Source organism: Leptonychotes weddellii, chromosome 12 (genome assembly GCF_054177405.1).
Source record: "Leptonychotes weddellii isolate Sample4059 chromosome 12, ASM5417740v2, whole genome shotgun sequence".
Taxonomy (NCBI): domain Eukaryota; kingdom Metazoa; phylum Chordata; class Mammalia; order Carnivora; family Phocidae; genus Leptonychotes; species Leptonychotes weddellii.
Genome location: NC_138380.1, coordinates 59523329 through 59544140, shown reverse-complemented (window position 1 = coordinate 59544140; position 20812 = coordinate 59523329). Strand labels below are relative to the sequence as shown.

At 34.2% G+C, this 20812-nt stretch overlaps 1 protein-coding gene across 3 annotated transcripts in view; it reads left to right on the top strand.

Moving 5' to 3' along the window:
* The window catches only part of GLCCI1 (glucocorticoid induced 1), a 107408-nt gene that overhangs the window by 41693 nt on the left and 44903 nt on the right, over positions 1-20812 (top strand). For all 3 annotated transcript variants that reach the window (XM_081800487.1, XM_081800486.1, XM_081800488.1), the window contains exon 3: positions 15676-15762. In XM_081800487.1, coding sequence (XP_081656613.1) covers positions 15676-15762 — 87 coding nt within the window. The remainder of the gene's footprint in view (positions 1-15675; positions 15763-20812) is intronic.

Below are 20812 nucleotides of genomic sequence, written 5' to 3'. Positions count from 1 at the left end.
TGAACAGGAGAAAATATTTACAAATTATATCCAAAATAGCAAAGAACTCCTATAATTCAATGGCAAAAGAACAAACAATCCAGTTAAAAATGGATAGAAGATCTGAATACACATTTTTCCAAAGAAGACATTTAGATGACCAGAAGGAATATGAAAAGATGCTCAGCATCACTAATGATCAGGGAAATACAATCAAAACTACAGTGAGATATCACCTCATACCTGTCAAAATGACTGTTACGAAAAAGACAAGAGACAACAAGTGTTGGCCAGGATGTGAAAAAAGGGAAATACTTGTGCATTGTTGGTGGGAATATAAATTGGCACAGCCACTATGGAAAAAGTTTTTTGAGTTTCCTCAAAAAATTAAAACTACCATATGATCCAGCAGTTGTATTTCTGGGTATTTATCCAAAGAAGACAAAAACACTAACCTAAAAAGGTACATGCACCCCCACGTTCATTGGAGCATTATTTACAGTAGCCAAGGTGTGGAAGCAACCTAAATGATCATCAACAGATAGATAAAGAAGTTGTGCTATGTGTATACAATGGAATATTATTCAGCCATAAAAAAGAATGAAATCTTGTCATTTGCAGCAACATGAATGGACCTTGAGAGCATTATATTTAAGTGAAATAAAGACAAAGACAAACATGATCAAATATAATCTCACTTATATGTGGAATCTTAAAAAAAAAAAGCTCAGATATACAAAGAACAGATTGATGGTTGCTGGGAGTTGGGGGGGGGGTGGGCAAAATGGGTGAAAATAAAATTATTTATAAAATAGTTTGTCTAGGGATGTAATGTACAGCATGGCAACTATAGTTACAAATCCCGTATTGTGTATTTGAAAGTTGCTAAGAAAGAGAATCTTAAAAGTTCTCATTACAAGAAAAAATTTCTGGAACTATGAGTGGTGATCATGTTAGCTAGGCTTACTGTGGTGATCACTTCACAACATATACAAATATTGTATCGTGTTTTACATCTGAAGCTAATATAATGCTATATGTCAGTTATATCTCAATAAACTTAAAGAGCTGGTGCATTCACTCTGACAGGACTAGCATCAAACATACTTACTTTACTAATTGTTTTTCTTCTTAAATTGGAAGGGATTCTTTACATGTGAAATATTTCATCATTGAAAAGAGTATGTTATCTTGACTCATAATCTGTAAGATAGTGAATTTCTTTAATAGATTACTTAATAATTGGTCATGACTACATTTATGGAATAAATGCTATTTATGGAGTCCTCTTTTTAAAATATACAATGGCGGGCACCTGGGTGTCTCAGTTGTTAAGCATCTGCTTTCGGCTCAGGTCATGATCCCGGGGTCCTGGGATCGAGCCCCACATGGGGCTCCCTGCTCAGCGGGAAGCCTGCTTCTCCCTCTCCCACTCCCCCTGCTTGAGTTCCCTCTCTCGCTAAGTCTCTCTCTGTCAAATAAATAAATAAAATCTTAAAAAAAAGATTTTAAAAATAAATGAATAAAATATACAGCGGCAAATGAAGTGTTAATATTTATGTTTGTTTTCAGAATTCAGAAATGAGGTCTGAACTTTTTTCTTTTTCATAATTAATCCTTAGATTAGTGTTATACTTGCTTCATAAAAAGATTTTGCAAGATTTCCTTCCTTTGTGCTCTGGCACAAATGGTGAAAATACCATCCCAATTATCTGCTACTTAAGTCTGAAAAAATTTTACCTTTGAAGCTAACTAGACTAGTATGTTTTCAGATTGTAACTCTTTAGTAAAATCTCAATTTTTTCCATGGATCTTGGTTTCTTTTTCTTTTTTCCTTTTTTGCTAAAGATTTTTATTTATTTATTTAACAGAGAGAGAGAGAGTACAAGTAGGCAGAGCGGCAGGCAGAGGGAGAGGGAGCAGCGGACTCCCCACTTGGCGGGGAGCCCGACGCGGGGCTCGATCCCAGAACCCTGAGATCATGACCTGAGCTGAAGGCAGCCGCTTAACCAACTGAGCCACCCAGCCACCCCAGTTTCTTTTTATTTTTTTAAGATTTTTATTTTTATTTATTAGAGGGAGTGCACGCACACGGGGAGGACGGGCAGAAGGGGAGGGAGAACTAGTTGTAAGTACACTCTGCACTGAGCATGGATCCCAGTGGAGCCCAACACGGGGCTAAATCTCAGGACCTTGAAATCATGACCTGAGTAGAAACCAAGACTTGGACGCTTAACCAGGTTCACCACCCAGGCACCCCTTTGGCTCTTGGTTTCTTTTAGTTTCTATTTTGTTCGATATTTTCATTTGAATATAATCCATTTCATCCAGCTTTTCCAAGTGTATTTGCATAGTTTCACAAAATATTCTTGTATAATTCTTTTAATTTCTTGTATATCTGTAGTTATTTTTTTCACTTATATTGCATATCTGTGTTTTGAGTGATTAAATTTATTAGGTTATATAGTATTAAATTAGGTTATATAGTATTTTTAAAAAATTTAAGTGTTGAAATTTGTTTTCCTGTTTTTCTTTTTTTCTAGTTCATTGCTGTCTGACTTTGCTCTTTCATTGCCTTTCTTCTGACTCCCTGGAGTATATATATATATTTTTTCTCAATTCTAGAGATAAATGCTTAATTTTTGTATTTGTAATATTTTCTGTTTAGTAATATAGTTGTTTTATGCCAAGATTTATCCTCTGAGCCCAGCTTTGTCTAGTATATAATGTTTCCATTATTCATATTTGCACGATACTGTGTAGTTTCAGTTTTGATACCCTGTTTAGTATATGAGAGCTTTTTATTTTGTTTTTAACTTCTACATGGTTAACATTTCTTTTCTGAGTAAAAATTTAACTTCTAGCTCTATTGTATTTAGAAAATAGAAAATATATATCTGTGGAAACTGCAGTGAAATTTTCTTTGTGGCCTAATACAAGATTGGTTTTTTTCTTAATGTTCTGTGGGTATTTGAAAACAAGGCATAGTCTTTACTTTTAGATACAGAATTAATTCATTACATATTAATTCAACCTTATTATGTTATTCGGTTTCCATATAGCTCCTTTATGTCTTTTTGCTCCATCATAAGCTAGCAGTTATTGAGTTAAAATTTCTGTTGATGTATGTTTCCAGTGGTCATTGCTTTATATATCTTAATAATATACATGTATAAAGATTTATGTCCATTATATTTTCCTTTTGGTTGGCATTGTTTATTATGATAGAATACTCTGTATCTTGATTAATATTTTTCCCCTGAATTTAAGCTTTTCATAATATAAGTTAGTATTGAAAACTCTGTTTTATTCATTCATTCATTCATTCTTCATTGGTCAGGACCTCTGGTTCTGGAATCAAACTGGTTTTGAATCTTGGCTCCAGCATTTTCCAGCTTTGTAATTCTGGGCAAATTACTTTACCTCTGTGTCTCACTTTTCTCATTTGTTAATGGGATATTGTACCTTATAGGATTATCATAAGGGTTAAATTGAATTAATGTATTTGAAATGCTAGGAATAGGGATCAACACATTAAGTGTCAATAAATAATTGCTATTATTATTTACATTTACCAACAGAGAGCGAAAGATAGGTGCATGTTTGGATAGTGGCCTTGGCACTGTAAATTCACGGCTAGAAAAGGGGAACTTCAAAAGGAAATTTCTTCCTCCTTTCTCCCACCTCTTTCCCATGTTTTTTTATTTCTTAGTTTGTTTTTGTCTTTTGTCTTTCTGTTCTGGTAAATCTTGCCTATTGCTGGAAATAATTAGCTTTGCACTATTTATTTATTTATTTGTCTATGTATCTATTTATTTATTTTGGAGTCCTCTGCCATTTTCCCCTATATTTTAAAAAAAATTTCTGATGGGCAATTGAGGTGAGAATAGCTTTTACCATATATAAATCTTTCCACTTAGATGTCCTATCTACTCCCCTCATTCATTTTCCTTCCAAATTTGGTATCAGAGAAGACTTCAGAATTTTTCTCCTTTACCTATTGTATTTTTTGAAGAGTAAGAGATGGGATGGTTAGATCCTAAGTGAAATTCTGCATACTCTGCTTTTATTTTCCAGATGATGTTTTTCTTTGGTATTTCATTGTTTAAAATTAATTTACAAAATTTGAAGTATGAAACATTTAAACATGCCAATAAGTACATAAAATAGCATTTTAATTTATTTTTCTTAATTTCATTAAGTTTGAATATATGGAGTTTTATGATCCTAAGTCTATGCCAGCATCTTTCTCTACAAATTTATTTATTCATTCATCTATTTATTTCTTTTATTTATTTATTTACAGAGCGGAGGGTGGTGAGAGGGAGAGAGAAAATCTTAAGCAGGATCCATGCCCGGTGCGGAATCCAAACGGGGGGCTCCATCTCACAACCCTGAGGTGAAATCAAGAGTTAGATGCTTAACCAACTGAGCCACCCAAGCACCCCTATTTTTATTTATTTTTAAGAATTAGATCTGGAATAAGTACTTCACATTGGCTTTAGCCGCATTTGATAAAGTCAGCAACTCTGAACTAAAATGTATAAATTTTTGCTGTTGAAATTACATTTAAAATAATCTGTCCTTTTCCTCTCTTTGTGAAAGGAGCTTGGCTGGGGAGGAATTTAATCAAAGGAGTGGATGATATACCTCAAATAGTAATAGATATGAAAGAGAACTTTCAGTTTTACCACTCTGATCAAAAACTCATTTCCTGACCAAAAGTCATGCTTAATACAGCTGTTTGGGTTTCCTGTGTCCTTGTTAAACAAGTTTAAGAAGCAGCAGTTGATGGAACTATTTTGGGGGGTGGGAGGCTTCTCTGGAAATGGAAACAAGTCTAAAGATTTGATCGTTGTGGCCTCTGAGATTGTGTTCCAGGGACCTAAGTTGTTATTTTTACTGAGCTGGTCCCTAACTGGCTGTCGAGTGAGTGTATAAAGATTCCTTCCTGTTGAAGATCACCTTTAGCTATGAGCTCTTTCAGCTATGAGCTAATTCAGAGACAGAGGATCATATAATCCTAGAGTTTAACAGTCCACATGGAAGTCCACATGTTCCTAACTTAGGGAGTAGTATTTTTGGTTGCCAAAAGAATATCTTCAGCTGTACTGATGAAAAACTAAAACCCATGGCTAAAATATTTAATATTCATCATTTCCAAACACTATCTCTAAAGTTATCAGAAACTCAAAATTCTACTTACTAATTTTCAATAGGTACTAAAGTCACTTGATTCAGAAGTAAAATGTTTTTAGCAAAGAGCCTTTCCCATATTCCTGTTATCCATGTAGTACTTGGGTTTCCTCCCATTATCAGAAATATTTAACAGGTAGCAAAATTAACCTGCTTTCCTTAGTCTCTTCCCCCAGCACCTTTACCCCTAATTTAGCTGTAGGTAAAATTATGATAGGTTGTATTTATTTGGAACAACCCTCTTACTCTATAATCTTGACCTTTGTTGTCTGGTACATTGGTTCTCTTTTTATACCTTTTAGCCCATCAATTTTCTGTCAAAAATCCTATAATAGTAATAAATAATTAGCATTTACTTAGACATTGGTTAGTGACATTAAGTTTTAAGAACTTAAGAATTAAATCAATAGCCAAGGGCATAGTATGAGAAAGCAACATGCCTTTCAACTTACTAATAACTACTTTGTATAAATGAATGATTGGGATAGGAAATATTGGTATGAACCGAGTGAAAACAGTTTCCATTGCTGTTGGAATTCTCATAGTTTTTAGGGGATAACGCTGGTACCTGCTGCAGTGAGGATTACATAAAATAATCCATGGTAAGCTTCTAGGATAGTATCTAGGACATGGTAGATATTGGTAAATGTTAGTTGCCTTTGTATTAGAATCTATAATATTTTACTGTCAGGAGGCTTAAATATAATGATAGTGAATTAAGTGACAGAAAACGTCATTATTACTAGTATCAACAATTGGTATGCAGTTATGAGCATTAAGTCTGAATTGGTAGGAAATGGCATAGAAATTATACAGCTAACTCTGCCGCATGATAGGGGTCTGAAACTCAATAAACAGCTCCTGGTAGGTCAGGATGCACTCAGTCCTAAGTAGCTACTGTTGCCTGCTGTGCAGTAAGAAATGGCACTTCAGGTTGGTGGGTCCAGGTATGGGAAAGTGGAGATAGACTGTTAAGGAAACTGCTTCCTTCATCATCACTTAGGTATCCCACTGATGATATTCATGCCATCAGTTGAGCACTGTTAGTTTTTATGACTTTGGAATGGTGTGGAAATATTTTTGGAAGACCTCTCGCAGTCACTTACGTTGCTGATTTTCTGTCAGGCATGAGAGGTTTTTTTAAAATGTTAAAAGCTATCAAGGAGCAACAAAGGTAGTTCATCTCTTGGATAATTCAGAGGCAGTTATACTCCAATGTGATTGTTAAATATATTATTTAAAGTGTTTGGGAATATTATTTTTAAAAAGTAAAATTGCTTTTACTTTTTTACATGTGGAATCAATTTTTTGAAACCCAGCAACCAAGGTAAATTGTAATTTGAAAGATTGTAACACCAAAGAGGGCGCCTGGGTGGCTCAGTTGGTTAAGCGACTGCCTTGGGCTCAGGTCGTGATCCCGGAGTCCCGGGATCGAGTCCCGCATCAGGCTCCCTGCTCGGCAGGGAGTCTGCTTCTCCCTCTGACCCTCCTCCCTCTCATGCTCTCTGTCTCTCATTCTCTCTCTCTCAAATAAATAAATAAAATCTTTAAAAAAAAAAAAAGATTATAACACCAAAGAATTAATACATTGTAATACTCTCTAAAAACTGAAAATTAGATCTCATTTGACTTTAAATCTCTTCCCGACAGTAGTGATAAAACTGGTCAGAAAGGGTATTGTTAGGTGTAAATACCAAGTAATAAATTGAAATATTGTTTATACTTTTAATTGCTCACATAACCATTTCCTTTTGGTTAAAGCAGAAGCTGGTTATTTGTCAAGAGTCTGTTAGTAACTCTGTTTCTATAAGAAGCCAGAGAATAGTATTTTCAGTGTACACTTTATTTTATGTTACATCTTTAATTTTTTTGTTAAATGTTCTCAACATGACTTGAGAAACCTAACTGGATAGATTATTAATGTGCAATCCCTCCTGGCCTCTTCTGTTTTATTTCTTGACTAGTACCTCTTTGTGATTTGAAACTTGGCCAGAAAAGCATGCCAGAAAATATCAGTTATTTTTGAGAAAATGCAAATAATGCTTGAGCCTTTCAGGTTCAGCAGTACATGGCTTTTTTTTTTAATTGAAAAATGAGGCTGATTTATAATTGCCTCTTTGACTTAACTATTTTTAGTAAGTTTTATTGAGATATAGTTTATATACCGTACAGTTCACCTATTTAAAGTGTACAGTTTCTTTCTTAATATATTAAGTTCAGGGTTGTGCAACCATTGCCATAATCAGTTTTAGAATATTTTCATCACTCCGGAAAGAAACCACTGTACTCATTAGCAGTCACTCACTGTTTTCCCTGAATCCTCTTTCTCTCAGCCGTAGGCACCCACAAATCTACTTTCTGCCCCTGTAGATTTGTATATTCTGAACAGTTCATATAAATGGACTCATACAATATGGGGCCTTTCGTATCTGGTTTCTTTTACTTAGTATAGTATTTCTAAGGTTCATCCGTACTGTACCATGTATCAGTACTTCATCCCTTTTTATTGCTAACTAATAGTCCAGGGTGTTGAATGCAATTCATTTATACATTCATGGGTTGATGTACTGCTGTGAACATTTGCGTACAAGTTTTTGTGTGGACACATGTTTTTGTTTCTCTAGGAATTGCTGGATCATATGATAGCTCTGTGTTTGACTTTTTCAGAACATTTTTATAGATATTTTTTCCCTTACATAATTAAAGTGTACCATGAAAGGCATATCTAAACTAAATTATAACTTCCTGTCAGTATTTTCATCAATAACTTTCCACTAATATTTCTGAGTATTTGACATTTCAATGACCTTCACTTTTTAGTTACTCGATACATTAAATGTTCCTGCTTATCTGAGGTCCCCCAACTCTGTTCCCATAGCCGATAGCTGGTGATCTATGTTTAGATCCTTGGAGTTTGGAGAAAACCCTAATCCCCTAGTCAAAAGAAACCAGTCTACTGAAAAATATTTAATGGGGCGCCTGGGTGGCTCAGTTGGTTAAGCGACTGCCTTCGGCTCAGGTCATGATCCCGGAGTCCCTGGATCGAGTCCCGCATCGGGCTCCCTGCTCGGCAGGGAGTCTGCTTCTCCCTCTGACCCTCCCCCCTCTCATGTGCTCTCTCTCTCATTCTCTCTCTCAAATAAATAAATAAAATCTTTAAAAAAAAAAAAAAAAAGAAAAATATTTAATGTAATGTATACTAGCATTCTAACTTACATGTAACTTATGTGTAACCTGTCTTCCAAAATAGATTTGACATTTGTGTCTAAACTTAGGAGGGTTTTCTCAGTGTAACATATAGCCATACTTACCAATTCTATAGCATAGCTATATTATTTTTTAAAATCCTGTTTCTACTTTTGAAAACAGTAGTCATTGTAGAAAATTTTGAAAATACTGAAAATCACAGAATAAGTTGCCTGTATTCCTAATATCCAGACATAGCCATTTTTTAACATTGTGATATATATCCTTTTTTGATTATTTACATTTAAAAAATATGACCATTTTTAAAAAAATAGAATTTGGAGGGGGGGAGCGCCTGGGTGGCTCAGTCGTTAAGTGTCTGCCTTCGGCTCAGGTCATGATCCCAGGGTCCTGGGATCGAGCCCCGCATCGGGCTCCCTGCTCCACGGGAAGTCTGCTCTTCTCCCTCTCCTACTCCCCCTGCTTGTGTTCCTTCTCTCGCTTTGTCTCTCTGTCAAATAAATAAATAAAATCTTTAAAATAAATAAAAATAGAATTCAGATGATATGATAGGTAGTGTTTTGTAATCTTTTTAATAAGTCCTAGCATTTTCCCATGACACTAAATATTCCTAAGCATGGTTTTAAGTCTTTTTTTCCTGATTTTTTTCTCAGTCAGCTGAAAAAATAAATTATGGATTTACTATAGTATTATCTAGAATTCTCACTATTTATAGGTCAAAATATTTCTCTCTAGTCTTTTTCTCTTTGTATTTGTTTCCTAAAGTGGGATTGTAGTCCATGTGCAGTGGTTTTTATGTTGTAAGAATGTGCCACAATTTTTCATTTCCCTACTGATAGACATTTATTTCCAGTGCATCTCTGGGTGTACATCTCAGGTTAATTCTTGGAAATAGAATTACTATGAATATTGTTAAGGTTGTTGGCACATTTATGATTGCTTTTTCTGAAATTAGCATTTCTTACAGAGTAAGGCAGATGATTTCATTTTATCATATGCAGTAGTTGATTTCTGTGGTATTTCCTGTTTTCAGAAATTGCAGTTCACCAACACCCTCCCTCCCCCTCACCTTAAGCTTAAGAAATATAGCTTCTTTTTTTTTTTTTAAAGATTTTATTTATTTATTTGACAGAGAGAGAGACACAGCGAGAGAGGGAACACAAGCAGGGGGAGTGGGAGAGGGAGAAGCAGGCTTCCCGCGGAGCAGGGAGCCCGATGCGGGGCTCAATCCCAGGACCCTGGGATCATGACCTGAGCCGAAGGCAGACGCTTAAAGACTGAGCCACCCAGGCGCCCCAAGAAATATAGCTTCTTAAGTCTTCTGAATAAGTTCCTTGGTACTAATCTGGAAAATCACAAACCATTACTTCACAGATTATCATTCAGTTGTGTTTTGAGCATATTGAGGCCTAATTAGATAACAGATTTTATACATTTAGCTTAAATACTCAGGCATGTTAATCCTTGCTAGGCACTACTGTTTAATGTTCCTCAGTAAAGAAAAATTTCTCCCTATCAGTATAACTTTCCACATGGCTCCAAATGATATTTACATTAGCTTAACTTATGTTAATTTCCAAAGAGGTAATTATATGCAAATTGATATTATACTTGTTAATGGATATTAGCCTACAAGGAAAAAGTGTGGGTATATGGTCAGTCTGGCACCTTGAGTGCAGAATCTATTTATTACTCATTTTTATTTTCTTAGTCTAATAGTGGTTTTCAGACTTTAGCTTGCATCACAATCATCTGGAGAGCTTGTTAGAACATGGGTTGGTGAACCATATCTTTCTTAAGAATTCCAGGTTTAGTAATTCTGGGATTGACCCTGAGAATTTGCATCTCTAACATGATCCCAGATGAGGCTGATGCTGCTCATCTGCAGACCACACTGTGAAACTGGTCTAACCTAATGAGCACATAACTTGCTATATAATTGAAGTGTGACAAAAAATTTGAGCATGTAACTGCTGCTGTCACTAATTCCTAAGCTTTTGCAGCTGAACTCTTCCTTTTCTACATTATTTGTTAACAAGTGAAACAGCAATTTATATTTATGCTTAGTTATAAAGCTGTTTGTATTTGTATACTGTTATCAGAAGAACAAGGGGTAATAATAGTAGAATCATATAATCTTTTTTGTGCTCCTTTTAATGCTTCATCAAGATAGACTTTTCAAAATAATTTTTTAAGTTAAAAGTTTTATAAAAGTTTAAGCATTTTTTTATTAGTGGGGGAAAAGCAAACTCTAAATGATATATTTATAAATAATGATTTGTAATTGTCTATTGTAAAGCTTTTTATAACTTAAAATCAGTCTACAATCATAATTATTAATTTAAGTATCATTGATTTTCATGTAATTCCATTTCATTTCTTGCCAGGTTGATCAGTACTTTAATACTAAGGATCATCTCCTTAAGTACTGTAAAATCATTAGCAGTCAGGAATCATATTTCTATTATAGATTATAAACTACATTAAATTCCAAGACCAAAGATTAATTGTACAAAAAATAGATTTTTCAGTTTTACATAAGGGGTGCCTGGCTGACTCAGTTGGTGGAGAATGTAACTCTTGATCTCGGGATCGTGAGTTCAAGCCCCACGTTGGGCATAGAGTTTACTTAAAAAAAAAAAAAAAGTTTTACTTAGGTTTTAAATAAGATTACAAGAATTTTATGAAGTGATTCATTTTTTTGATTTTGTGGGGGGTTTTGGAAGTGGCTTTGGGCTCTTGCATATTGAAAAAGTGTACTTTCTTGCTAGGAGCTCATTTAATCTGTTTTGAAGTTGATAAAGCAGGAAAGCACATTTGCTCTTGCTAGTTTGTGAATAAAGATATAACAAAATTACCCAGTATTCACATCTGTTAAAGGACTGTTATCCAAAATATACAAAGAACTCTTAAATAAACTTAACAGTAAGAAAACAAACAATGTGGTTAAAAAATAGGCCAGAGACCCTAACATACCTCACAAAGAAAGATGGCAAACAAGCATATGAAAAGATGCTCTGCATCATTTGTCATCAGAGAAATACAAATGAAACACACCTATTAGAATGGCCAAAATTCAGGACAATGACAATGCAGAGAAGTAGAAACTCCCATTCATTGCTGGTGAGAGTGCAATAGCCTACAGCCACTTTGGAAAACAGTTTGGTGGTTTCTTAGAAAACTGAACATAGCCTTTTCATACCATCCAGCATTCATGTTCCTTGGGATTTACCCAAAGGAGTTGAAAACTTCTGTCCACACAAAACCTGGACATAGATGTTGATAGCAGCTTTATTCATAATTGCCAAAACTTGGAAGCAGCCAAGATATCCTTCAATAGGTGAACGGATAGGTAAAGTTGGTCATCTAGACAATAGTATATTACTGAGCACTAAAAAGAAATGCACCATCAAGCTGTGAAAAGACATGGAGGAACCTTAAATATATGTTACTGAGTGAAAGAAGCCACTCTGAAAATGTGACCCTACCTTATGATTCCAACTACATGACATCTGGAAAAGGCCAAAAAGGAGAAAGCTAAAAGATCAGTGGTTGCTAGGCATCAGGGGATGTGGGGAGGAATGAGTAGGTAGAATACAGAGGATTTTTAGGGCAGTGAAAATACCCAGTATGATACTATACTAGTGGGATACATGTCATATATACATTTGTCCACATCCATAGAATGTACACCACCAAGAGTGAACCCTAGTGTAAACTGAACTCTGGGTGATAGTGTTGGGTCAGTGTAGGTTCATCAGTTTGCAACAAATGTACCACTTTGATGAGAGGTGGCTGTGCATGAAGGGGGGGAGATGGGGTATATGGGAAATCTCTGTAACTTTCTCTCAGTTTTGCTGTGGACCTAAAACTTCTCATAAAAAAATTCTTTTAATGAGTGTATGGTCCCGTGCCAATAGAACTTGTTTTCTGTGTATTTCACTCATAGAAGAAGAGGTCCTCACATAGGAAACCAAGAGGTAGTGGATGGACCTGAGGGTTGGAGAGAAAGCTTCATGGGCTGGACTTTGGACAATTCTGAGAGATGAAAATAGAAAATGGACTTTTTCATCTATAGGTATCCTTATCACATAGAGGGAATTTTTTTTAGCCAACTACCTTTTGGTCAACAGTCTTAGAAATGGCTTTGGTTTTGCATTATTCAAGTGTACAAAAGGTTTACTTTCTCTTCCTTGGTAGTGTAGGTGGAGGCAACTAGAAAGGAAGAATCCCCTAAGTGTGGTGAATGAAAAGCAAGCAATTATATACAACATCAATTATTGAGGATTAGATTTCTTTCTAAGCTCTCTGTGGAAGATGTTGAAAGTCTGCTTGTAAAATAAGTGTTCTGGGGTTATATAAATAAGAGAAAGTAAAGCAGGTTTATAAAAGTGTGTGTATTTGAATTTTTGAAATGCTAATTGCATTGTACATGGAGTATGGGAAGGTATGAAACACAGTATTTCCCAAATTAATTTGACCATTGAACTCTTATCTATATCTTACCAACATCCAGGAGCATGTTATAAGTAGCACAGTTCATAAAATTCTACTCTAGATCAGTGGACAGTCCAGTCGGAAGGAATTGCTTACTGATAGGAAAGAAGTGCTGCTGCTTTGTGTTGTTTATGTATTTAAATAGTAAAGCATTTCTCAGATCCTCAGATTTAATAAATTAGATACAAACTAGTTCATCTTCTGTGACATCACAAGCATGAACTTTACATAGATTTAATAAACCAAGGAGCCGTCCTTTGGTTTTGCTTTGACTAAAATAACTTGTTCAAAATCTGTGATTAAATGTATAAAACACTGCTCTCAATAGAACTTTCTGCAGCTATGGAAATGTTCCACATCTGTGCTGTCTTGTATAGCAGCCAGTAGCCACTAGCCACATGTGGTTATTGAGCATTTGAAATGTGCTAGTGCTACTGAGGAGCTGAATTTTTAGTTTTATTTCATTTTCATTAATTTAAATTTAAACTGTTGCATGTGGCTAGTAGCTGTTTTATTGGACAACGTAGTCTATAGAATATATTTGCAGACTAGAGCATTTTTCATACTATTTATTTTAAACTGCTGTGATTAAAATGAAATTACTTTTTGGGGAGTTTTTTTTTTTTGAAAAGTTGATAGTATGATATTATATTTAAACAATTTATATGCATGTAATTCTGCAGCCACATGACTGAGAAGTCTTCTAATGGTTTTGCACTCTTAAAAAACTACCTATTTTACTAGCTAGATGTCAGGAACATAAATGTTATTTTGTAGTTAGTTTTTATTTCTTGTGTATAAATAACACTACACTCTGAAATAATCAAATAGGTTTTCACATTCAGTTTTAAGAAAAGTATGATAATATGAAGAAAAAAGTTCTGTGAGATAAGAGACCTCAGATGTAGTTTCATTTGCCATTGGCATATTTAGTAGTATTAAGACAATTATAAAAGTTTTGTGGCTATTGATTTATCTCTAAGTTGGAGATATAGTTTATGTAAATGTCTTTTGAAAAAGTTAGAGTTGTACCAAAGTGAAAATAATTCCTGTTATAAATGTAATTGTTAAATAATTATGGAACATACCCAAAATTTCACTCATTTTCTGTAAATGTACTTTTGAGTTTTAAACCTTGTGATCCTTAATCATGTGATTTTGACAAGAGTAATGCTTACACTTGGTAGAAAAGTAAAAGTAATAAGGCATATAAATTCTCAAAACTTTGATGAAGATAAACTGTCATAACTGAATAACTTTAGAATAGTTCATTATTAAAGATACGACTACTTGGTAGAGGGCGTGCAAAATTTTTTCAGTGAAGTTTGACTTATCTAGGCCTGAACTTAGGAAATTTTAATAACTTAGTTCTTTGAAAACAGCTTATTTGATATAGTGATACCTCTTATCCTTGAACTTGTCAACTGAATAAACTATTTTGCTCTGTTATCACTAAATAGCTTCACTTTGATATTTGAACTGGTTAACCAGTTTATTTGTGTTTTTATTCAACTATCATTTGACTGTTGGTTTTATTTTGGGATATTATTATTTTTAAGAGGTGGTAATTATTCAAAAAGTTGTTCGCAAGCATTTGAATTCTATAAAGTAGAACTGATGGCTTCTTCATAAGAAGCCATATAGCGTCAACCTCAACATAAGGATTGATTTTTTTCAGTATGCAATGAGTCATTTTTAAAGCCGTATATATTTATTGTGCTAATCATTATCCTTTGTCTGTCTTTAGTGATTTTTACTTTCCCTAATTTGCATTACACTGTTTTCTCATATCTTAAGAATGATATTTTAAGCAACTCCTAAATAGTCTTGCTATTTGATTTAGTGTTTTATGTTACATTTGGGTATATATAGTGTCTGTTACTGGTAAAATTATTGAAAATGGGGTTTTAGGTAAAAACAATTCTCTTTTCTGACATGTAGCTCAAGTTCTTTTTTAAAAAAGATGTATTGCTTCAGATTATAGTAAGTTTATATAGCTTAATGTTTTTCTTTTTCATTATTATAATTTTATGTTTTCATTTAAAGATGCTGGATGTTGGGGTGCCTGGGTGGCTCCGTCGTTAAGCGTCTGCCTTCGGTTCAGGTCATGATCCCAGGGTCCTGTGATGGAGCCCCGCATCGGGCTCCCTGCTTGGCGGAGAGCCTGCTTCTCCCTCTCCCACTCCTGCTGCTTGTGTTCCTTCTCTCGCTGTGTCTCTCTCTGTCAAATAAAAAAAAAAAAAAATTTTTTTTAAATAAATAAATAAAGATGCTGGATGTTTTTCAAAAAAGAATACTATTGCTAACACTCTTTCCTGAGTATAGGAAGAATAGTACAATCAACCCTTTATCTAGCTAGATATTTGACATGTAGGTCATCTGTAATCCCACTGCTTCTGAGCTAGTTCTGTTAATCTCATTTCCATCTATTTTACTTAGTAGAAATGCCATTTTATATTTAGTTTGGCAGTCTCTTTAAAAGCACCAATATGTGTATCTTCACAATTCTCTTTTATTTGATAACTTTGTTATTAATGTTAATGTCAAAAAACAAATGTTTGAGTAACATTACTCAGAGATGTTGTAGATTGATCATATCTAATTCATAATATGACAGAATGTTTTAAACATTTCATGGGTCATGAAAATCTTAGCATTTAAGGGATTTTAGTATTTAGTATAAACCCTTAACTGGTATGTGCTAAGATTTTGAAATATGTTTTAGTTGCTGTGAGATTAAGAAGTAGAGACAAAGTTCCTTATTTTATTATTTTTATTATTTTTTTTTAATTAAAGACACCCAGCTGTTGGGCAGAAGAGGGAGCAGAAAAGAGGTCACATCAGCGTTCTGCATCATGGGGGAGTGCTGATCAACTAAAAGAGGTAAGTTATTTCTGTTTTCAGCCTATAACCTGTTTTAATCCTAGCAAATTATCTTACTGTTTCATGAATATAATGATATATTCTTTATTTGTGCTAACCTTACCTCTTTCAGAGTTTAGGCATTGCCTTCCAGGTTTGGGTGAACAAGTCTGAGTTTACTTTATTTGTGCCCTTCTTATCATTTATAAATGTTTGTTATGCACCCATTCAGCTTGAGCCTTTCCAGAGTGAAGTCTGGTTTTATGTAACAGTCTCTATATCTTGTTCCTTTTAGCCATCTTCTGTTCCCACTTCAGCTCTCTTGTTTTTGAAAAGTTTTTTCTGCTTCTCATAGCTTTTTTGTAATATCCAACATGTTGTTGCCCTTTGAGACCCAGTAGTGCAGTAGAATCCCTGTCTTTTAGGAATAGTTTTTATGACTCTTTCCTTTATTACCAAAACCTAAATTATGATCATCTTTATGTATACTTTGGATTATTTTCCATGATAATGTTATTTTTATCCATCTAAATTCTTATATAATTGTTTTTATAGAATTACAGAAAGTTAGAGTTGAAAGGTCATCTAGTTCATCTCCTAAATAAACACTCCTTAAAAATGTGGTCATCTAGTCTATTATGATCATTCTCAGTGAGAGAAGTTCATCACTTTGCAAAAGAACCAAATGAGTTCAATTGTTTTAGCTTAAGTTGTTAGTTTATTTTGTATATTGAACTCAAAATTATACCCCTAAGTTTGATTCTGCCTTTTATATCAGTATTAAGTAAGTCTACATTAAATATTTGAAAGGCTAGCAACACGTCATTTTTTTTCAGGCTAAAGATTGACATTTCTCTCAAATATTTTTCATATGTCATCTTAGCGTTACTTTCATATACTGTAGGTTATCAGTATTTCTCATACACTGTGGAGTCTAGACTGAATAGATAAGTCTGTTAGCATGATTTTGCCTGTGACTTTACTACATTTTTAGTAGCTTCTTTATTTTCTTGATGTAGAGAAATCCTCAACTTTTCTATATACACTGTACACAAGCACATATGCACAAAATGAGTTCTTCCCAGAACCAACAAAAAAGAAAGGAGGGTGAGTCTCATATGTCTAGTCTAAAATAGTTGCACATCTGTGCCTGGAATATGAATAACAAAAAAATGAACTTGCAATTTTATCTCAGAGGTAAATACAATCTCAAAGTTATAACCAAGATTTGGCGTAGTTAAGTTTTGGACTACAGCAACACGTGATATGCACTATTAAAAAAGGAATGTCTGAGCTAACTGAGTGAGAGGTATAGTCCAGTTTGTAGCAAGTAACAGACTCATGAGGTAGCAGGATTTTATAGAGAGCTCTAGGAGATAAGATAGTCATGGGGGATTGATAAGTTCACGACATATCCCAGGTTGACTGGAGGCTGTACATATGCACAGCAGAAAATGAAGTGGGCGTAAGCCACCCATGCATCACTGGTCAGTGGAACCTAGGAAATATGTGGAGAGGAGATTCAAGCAAGCCTAGTGGTAATAAAATCTGGGGCCATCTTGTGAAAGGCTCAGACTTTGAATGCACTCCTCATTCTACACATAAATCCCATCCTGGGAGTGGAAGCCTTACTGGATTGAGATAATTGAATAAAATCTCTGATCGGTCTTTAGTCAGACACTAAGGTGAACGCTGGAGACCAGCTTGAAAAGATCTTAAAAAGGCAGCCTTAAAAAGAAAAATGGGGTCGGGGGTATGGAGTAGAGACATCAGTGGCCACACAGTGCAGGGGAAACAGACTTTTAGTTCATCAGGATACTATAAAACACAAACAGATAAGACAACAACCACCCTCAAGGAAAATCAGAATCTAGAGTTGCTATAATGTATTATTTAAAATGTCCAATATCCAACATAAAATTTAGAGATATGCAAAGAAATAAGAAAATATGACCCATACTTAAGAAAATCACTAGAAATTGTATCTAAGTGTCTCCATATGTTGAATTTAGCAGCCAAAAACATTAAAGCAGCAATTATAAGTATGTTCAAAAAAACCAGAGAAAACCATGTTTAAAGCATTAAAGGGAAGTAGGGTGACAGTGATTCAATGAATAAGGAATTTCCACAAAGAGATAATTATTATAAAAGAGAAACAAAAACTCTAGAGTTAAAAAGTATAGAGTTAAAAAGTATAGTAACTAAAAGTTCACTCAGTGGGCTCAATAGCAGATTTGACATGGCAAAAAAAGAATGAGTGAATTTAAATATAGGTCAATAGAGTTTATACACCTTGAAGAATAGAGAGAAAAAGATGGCAGAAAAGTCCACAGAACCTCAGAGGCCTGCGAGAAAACATTAAATACACATTAGATACACATACACATAATGAGAGGTCTAGGAGAGGAGAAGAGGAGTTAAAAAATATATGAAGAAACCATGGTAGAAAACTTTCCAGATTTAATGTAAAACAATCTATAGATTCAAACTCCACAAACCCCAAGTTGGAAAACACAAAGAGAACCCAGATAGACACATCATAGTTAAACTGTTGAAGGCCAGAGGAAAAGAGAAAATCTTGAAAGCTGGAAGAAAAAAAATGTCTTATTAACACATAGGGAACTGAACTAATAATACCTTTAATGGCTGACTTCCCATCAGAAACAGTAGAGACCATAAAACTTGACGTATTCAAAATGTTGAAAGAAAAAAAAAAAGTCAGCCAAGTATTCAGTATCCAGAAAAACTAGTCTTCAAATGAAAGGTGAATTATTTTCAGATAAACAAAGATTGATAGAATTTCCTGCTGCTAGATGGTCTTATAATAAATAACCAAAGGAAATTCTTCAGGCTGAGAGGAAATGACTCCAGATGTTAATTCAAATCTGTAGGAAGAACTTAAAGAGTGTTGAGTAGGATAAATGTTTAGGTAAATATAAAAGAGTCTGTAGATATATTTTTCTCACTTTCCACATTTAAAATACATATAATCATATAAAGCAAGAATTATAATACTGTTATGTTGGGTTATGACATGTATACATGAAATGTATATATGGCAAAGTACAAAAGAGGGACAGAGAAATGGACAAGTACTAGAGTATAGTTTCTGTTTTACTGGAATTATTATATTGAAGTGTTATGATAAATTAAGATGCAAATTATAATCCCTAGAACAGTTGCTAAGAAACTAACCCTGAAAAAATAGAAAGTAAAAAATATAGAGGATTAAAATGGTACACTAAAAGTATTTATCACAAAAGAAAGCAATAAAGGAGGAACAGAGGAATAAAAAAGGTGTGACACAAATAGAAAATAATTAAGAAAATGGCAAAAGTAAATCCAACCATAATAATTACATTAAATATGAATGGACTGAACATTCTCCTCAAAAGGCAGAGATTGTCAAAACTGGATAAAAACACAACACTCAGCTATATATTGTCTGTAAGAAGCACACCTAATGATACGAAAGCTTAACTGACACAATAGACTTTAAGACAAGAAGTATTACTGAAGACAAAGACATTTCATAATGATAAAAAGGTCAATACATCAGGAAGATACAATAATCACAAATTGTGTATACATCTAACAATGGTCCCCAAATGCATAAAGTGAAACTGTGAAAGGAGAAATAAAGTTTCTACAATAATAATTGGAGATTTCAATCCCCATTCTCAATACTTGATAGAACAACTAACTAGACACAAAATAAGCAAGAAGATAGAAGATTTCAACAACATTATCAATCAACTTGACCTAACTGACATATATAGAAAATTCCACCCAGCAACTGCATTCTTTTCAAACATATGGGAAACATTCTCTAGGTTAGATAGACCATATGCTTGGCCATAAAAGAAATCTCAATAGAGTGCAAAAGATGAAATCATGTAACAGAAATCTTAGAAAGCCCCAAAAAGTTGTCAACTAAAAACACAAGGGAAATTTTAAAATATTTAATGAATGAAAACAAAAAACTTAGAATTTGTGTGTGCAGATAAGGCAGTGCTTCATGGAAAATATGTACCTTTAAATGCATATATAAGAAAATAGAAGACTCTTAAATCAGTCCTAAGCTTCCGGCTTAAGAAACTGGAAAAAGAAGAGCAAACCAGACCAAAAGCAAGCAGGGGAAGGAATTAATAAAGAATATAGCAGAAACCAAACGAACAGAAAAATGTTAGAGAAAAATCAGTGAAACTAGAAGTTGGTTCTTTGAAAAGATCAACAAAGTTGACAAAACTTTACCTAGACTGACCAAAAAAAGAAGACACAGATTACCAAAATCAGCAGTGAAAGGGTGAAATTACTACCAACCTCACAGAATTTGAAAGTATTATAAAGGAATATTATGATCAGGGCACCTGGGTAGCTCAGTCATTAAGCATCTGCCTTCGGCTCAGGTCGTGATCCCGGGGTCCTGAGATTGAGCCCTGCATCGGGCCCCCTGTCCGTGGGAAGCCTGCTTCTCCCTCTCCCACTCCCCCTGCTTGTGTTCCCTCTCTTGCTCTGTCTCTCTCTCTGTCAAATAAATAAAATCTTAAAAAAAAGGAATATTATGATCAATTTTATGTCATCACTGTAGAAACTAAGGTAAAATGGATGAATTCTTAGAAAGACACAAGTTATTAGAGACAAATTGTAAAAACTAATTTAAGAACAAATAGAAAATAGAAATAGACTTCTAATAAGTAAAGAAAGGGAATAAGGAATTAAAAATCTTCCCACAATGAAAATCCCAGGATCAAATTTGGTGGATTCTATCAAATATTCAAAGAAGTAATGTTAATTCTTCACAAACTCTTTCCAAAAATAGAAGAGAAGGAAAAACTGCCCAATTTACTTTGTCAGGCCAATTTAACTGACTTCAAAGCCAGGCCAAAGACATCTCAAGAAAATAAAATGGCAGATCAATATCTCTCTTGAACAAAGAAGCAAATCCTTAACAAAATATTAGCAAACCAAATCTAGCCACATATGAAAAGGATTATATACCATGAGCAAGTTGGATTTGTTCCAGAAATGCAAAGATGGTTTAAGATCTAAAATTCAATTAATGTAAAAC